The sequence below is a fragment of the Penaeus japonicus genome, unplaced genomic scaffold, assembly GCF_977035675.1.
Source record: "Penaeus japonicus unplaced genomic scaffold, GWHDUDI00000001_assembly GWHDUDI00000013, whole genome shotgun sequence".
Classification (NCBI taxonomy): Eukaryota; Metazoa; Arthropoda; class Malacostraca; order Decapoda; family Penaeidae; genus Penaeus; species Penaeus japonicus.
This window is the reverse complement of record NW_028234415.1, coordinates 19,150,684-19,155,683: the sequence shown is the minus strand read 5'-3', so window position 1 is coordinate 19,155,683 and position 5,000 is coordinate 19,150,684. Positions and strand designations below refer to the sequence as shown.

The 5,000-nt window shown below is 52.3% G+C and overlaps 1 protein-coding gene across 1 annotated transcript in view; it reads right to left on the bottom strand.

The window, feature by feature from the left end:
- LOC122244543 (uncharacterized) overlaps positions 1-5,000 on the bottom strand; it is a 15,440-nt gene that overhangs the window by 7,889 nt on the left and 2,551 nt on the right. Inside the window, exons 2-4 of the mRNA XM_043002473.2 lie at positions 3,812-3,999; positions 342-2,933; positions 1-185 (exon numbers count right to left, since the gene is read on the bottom strand). The exon at positions 1-185 is cut by the window's left edge and continues 4 nt beyond it. Coding sequence (XP_042858407.2) covers positions 1-185; positions 342-2,933; positions 3,812-3,999 — 2,965 coding nt within the window. The remainder of the gene's footprint in view (positions 186-341; positions 2,934-3,811; positions 4,000-5,000) is intronic.

The following is a 5,000-nucleotide window of genomic DNA, read 5'->3' as shown; positions in this document are numbered from 1 at the left end:
AACAGTGCAATGACGATGACCCTGAAGCCCAACATGGCGGCCCACATGAGCGCCGTCATACCCTGGTCGTCCCTCAATTCCAGGTCGACGCCGCTCGTCTCCACTAACGCCAGCGCCGCCTCCACGTTGCCAGACTTGCAAGCGTGCAGGAGGGCTGTGCAAGATCGCTCGTCGGCCGCGTTCAACTGCGCAATGCGAGGAATCGTTTGTAGAGAGGAGGAAAAATTGCGGTTTGTCTTCTCTCTCTTTTTTCTTTTTTTTTGTCGGTGGCATTTCCCACCTTTGCTAACAACAATAACAAGGTGACATGTGGTGAAAATCAGATTGCCAGGAATACTTACCTCAATGGCGGTGTTTGCCAGCATGAGTCGCAGGGCTGGCAACCCTTCCGGGTACATGGCGGCGTACATGAGCGCCGTTTTGTTCTCGAGCGTGAGTGCGTTGACGTCCACGTCGGTCCTCGCCAGCAGGAGCATCGCCAGATCATAGTGCCCGTCGGCGAGAGCACGGATGAGGGGCGTTTTCCCTTCGGCGTCGGAAAGGTTGATGTCGATGTCGGGTCGATCGAGCAGCGCCTCGACAGACGGAAGCGAGTGGCGGCGGACGGCGTGCATGAGCGCAGTCGTGCGGAAGTCGTCTGGTTTGTTGACCAGTACGTTCTTGCGTGCGCACAGCAGCTCCACGATGCGTGGATGCTCGTGGCGCGCAGCGAGCAGCAGGGACGAGTAGCCGTTCTCTCGGCACGTCAGGTTGGGGTCGACGTCGGGGTGCGAGAACAGGAGGCGCACGACGTCTTCGCGGCCCAGCATGCTCGCGTAGATGAGGGCCGTTTTCTCCTCGAGGTCGCGCTGGTTGACGTCGATCAGAGGGTGCTCCATGAGCAGCTTGGCGCACTCCAGGTGGCCGTTCTTGGCGGCCAAAATGAGGGCGGTGCAGCCCTGGGGATTCCTGAGGTTGACGCCCACCTTGGGGTGCTGTAAGAGGCGGCGAGTGATGTCCACGGCGCCGTGGTGGCCGGCCACCACCAGCAGCGGCGTGTCTCCCTCGTCGTCGGGCAGGTTGACGTTTGTGTCGTTGAAGTTGATGAGCATTTCGGCGACGCCGTTGTTGCCAGCTCGGACGGCGAGCATGAGGGCGGAGCTCCGGTTGACGGCCGTGACGTTGACGTCGATGGAGGGGTGGCGCAGCAGGGCGCTGGTGACCTCGACCATGCCCGCCGTGGCCGCGATGGTGAGGGCGGTGTGGCCGTAAATGTCGCGCTGGTTGATACTGACCTCGGAGCACCTGAGGAGGACGCTCAGCGCGCGGATCTGGCCGTGTTCCGCCGCGATCATGAGCGCTGTCCGGCCGCGCCAGTCCACCGCGTTGTAGCTGACGTTCTCGTGGCTGAGTAGGAGGCGCAGGACCTCGGGGTGGCCGTTGCGGGCGGCTGCCATGAGCGGCGTGTGGCCCTGCTCGTCCCGCTCGTTGACGTCGAGGCCGGGCACGAGCAGGAACACCTTGACGACGTCGGGCTGCCCGCTCGCCACCGACCACGCGAACGACGTCTTTCCCGTCTTCTGGCGCCAGTTGACGTACGGGCCGTTCTCAAGCAGCTTGACGACGTCGCCGATGTTGTCCACCTGCATGTCGCTGACGGGGTGGTTGTAGCGCTGGTGCAGCCTGGACGGAGTGTGGAAGGAGCTGTCCGAAGAAGCGTCGTCGGTGGCATCGTCAGACAGCTCCGCCGTCAGCTGGGCATAGCGCGTCAGCAGCTGCTCAATCTCCTTGTTCTCCTGGAGCTTGGCCCACGTGAGCGCCGTGCGCCCCTGCTTGTCCTTGAGCTCGGTGTCCCCGCGTGTGTCCCTGAGGAGCGTCTTGACGGCGACCAGCTGGTTGCAGCGCGCGGCCCACATGAGTGGCGTGAGGCCGTCGAAGTCCGCCGTGTCGGGCTTGAGGAGCTCGTACTGCTGCAGCAGCTCGATGATGTGGCCGGAGCCGTTCCTGGCCGCCCACGCCAGCGCCGTCAGCCCCTGGCCATCGCACTCGTTGATGTCCACCTCGGGGTGCGCCAGCAGCCGCTCGACGACGGAGCGCTGGCCGCTGCGCGCCGCCAGGAGCAGCGCCGTGAAGCCCGTCCGCGTCCGGTGCGCCAGGGAGGTCTTGCGGTGGGACAGGAGGGCGCTGAGCACGTCCTCGTGGCCCGTGAAGGCGGCCATCATGGCGGGCGTGAGGCCCTCCAGGTCGGCCAGATTGGGCTCGACGCTCGGGTGGTGCAGCAGGATGTAGGCGCAGTCGGCGTGGCCCGCGCGCGCTGCGAACAGGAGCGCCGAGCGCCCCTGGTTATCCTGCAAGTTGACCTCCGTCTCGTGGCACTTGCAGAGCATGTTGACGATGGCGGAGTGGCCGTGCTCCGCGGCGCGCATAAGGGGCGTCACCTTGTCCTTGGTGAGCACGTTGAGGTCCGTGCCGTCATGCTGCGTCAAGATGCTGGCCACCTCCACGTGGCCTGTCTCGGCGGCCATGAGCAGCGGCGACCGCCCGATCTTGTCCTTCCGGGCCAGATCGATGCCGCGCGTCACTAGCAGCTCCGTCGTCTCGGGTTGGCCCACCGACACCGCCCACATGAGCGCATCCATGCCGTCCTGGTCCTGCATAGCCATGCTGGCGCCCACGTCGAGTAGGGCGGTCACGCACTTCGCCCCGCCGCCCGCAGCCGCCCACAGCAGGGCCGTGGAGCCGTCGGGGTGGCGCTTGTCCACCGTGGTCCTGTAGGATCCCACCAGCTGCCGCACGACCTCCTCGTGGCCGTAGACGGAGGCCTTCATGAGCGCCGTCTCGCCCGCGTGGTTGCTGAGGTCGGGCTCCGTGTCGGGGTGCACCATGAACAGACGCACCACGCCCGCGTGCCCGCCCCGCGACGCCCACATGAGGGCCGTCCACCCGTCGCTGTCCTGCAGCGAGCGAAACCACGTGAAGGAAAATGAGTCACAAGGAAACCAAAACAAACTTGAATATCAAAATCATCATGAAAAGAAATTCGCTGATTTTAACAATAAAAAACGGCGAATTAGCATAAAACCGAATGAAAAGAACGAGAAATTTGAATAATGGCTTATTAAATCAGCTGTATTCCATATGTTAACAATGGCAGAATTATTACAAAGTCAGATTAAATATAATGCAAAATCTTTGGATGGGGATTTCTAAAACACATCAATAAATATTCATCTCAAAATAAGCAAAATACCGATAATCATCATACAATAAACATGATAATTCAAATAATATTAGTAAAGTTAAACAAAATGGGAAGATAGAAAACAACATACAAACCCGCCTAGAGATTAGCAAGAAGACGAAGCACAAGAAGAAGAAAAAGAAGATGAAGAAGAAGAAGAGGAAAACAAGAAGAAGAAGGAGAAGAAATAAAGAAGAAAAAGGAAGAGGAAGAGGAGGAGGAAAAGCAGGAGAAAAAAGAAGAAAAGGAAGGAACGAAGAATGAAGGAGAAAAATAATCAGAAAAGAGAAAACAAAAAAAAAAAGAAAGAAGAGCAAAAGAAGAAACTAAATACAAATAGAAAAACAAAACAAGAAAAACCCGAAAAACAGAAGAAAATTAATAATATGAAACAAAATGAATATGAAGAAGAAGAAGAATATAAGAAGGGGCATATTAGAGCCAAGAAAATCGAGAACACGAACTAGAAAAAAGGAAAAAAAGAAGAAGACGAGAAAAAAGGTAAAATAAAAACACGAAAAAAAACAAAAAAAACACGAAGAAGCATCAAAACTGAACAGAAGCCAAATCAAGCCGAGGCCACAAACGCACCTGCAAGTTGACATGCGTAGCCGGATGCTGCAACAACATGGCGACCACGGCCTCATGCCCTCTCCACGCAGCATACATAAGCGCGCTCTCCCCTTGGTCATTCTGCCAGTTGACGTCAGCGCCGCCGGAGAGCAGGGTGCTGACAGCTGACACGTCGCCGCTGTCTGACGCTGCTAGCAGGCGCTCCTCTGGAAAGGGAAAGAGTGGTAGTTCGATGGTTGTTGGTTGATGGCGGTCGGAGTGGTCGTTCGATGGTTGTTGTTTTATGTTGTTTTGTGTTTCTGTTGCTGTTTCTGTGTTGTGTTGTTGTTGTTCTTGTGTTGTTTTGTTGTTCTTGTGTTGTTTTGTGTGTTTTTGTTGTTCTTGTGTTGTTGTTTTGTGTGTTTTTGTTGTTCTTGTGTTGTTGTTTTGTGTGTTTTTGTTGTTCTTGTGTTGTTGTTTTGTGTGTTTTTGTTGTGTTGTTGCTTTGTGTGTTGTTGTTTTGTGTCTTTTTGTTGTTGTGTTGTTTTGTGTGTTTTTGTTGTGTTTTTTTATGTTTTGTGTTGTGCTGTTGTTGTTGTGTTTTTGTTGTTGTGTTGTGTTGTTGTTTTGTGTGTTTTTGTTGTGTTGTTTTGATGTTTTGTGTTGTGCTGTTGTTGTTGTGTTGTTATTTGTTGTTTTTGTTGTTGTGTTGTGTTGTTGTTTTATATATTTTTGTTATTATGTTGTAGTTGCTGATGGTGGTGGCGGTGGTTCTGATGCTATGCATTGATCATGATATTAATAATGGTAATGATAATAATAGTAGTAATGATGATCTTGACAATAAGAATAATAATGATGATACTGCTAATAATAGTAATAAAAATGACAATGATAATGAAAATAATAACAACAATGCTACTAATGGTAATACAGATAATGATGATAACAGTAATAATAATGATGATAACGATAATAGTAATAATAATGATGATAATGATTATGATAATAGTTATATGATTACAAATTTATAATAATGATGATGATGGTGGTGGTGGTGGTGATGGTGAAGATGATGATGATAACGATGGTGATTCATAACAATAAATTATAATGATAATTAAGAGAAATTATGATGATTATAACTTTGATATTAACAATAATGATAACAATAACAACTACAATGATGATAGTGGTGGTGATGATGATAATGTTGATAATGGTGGTG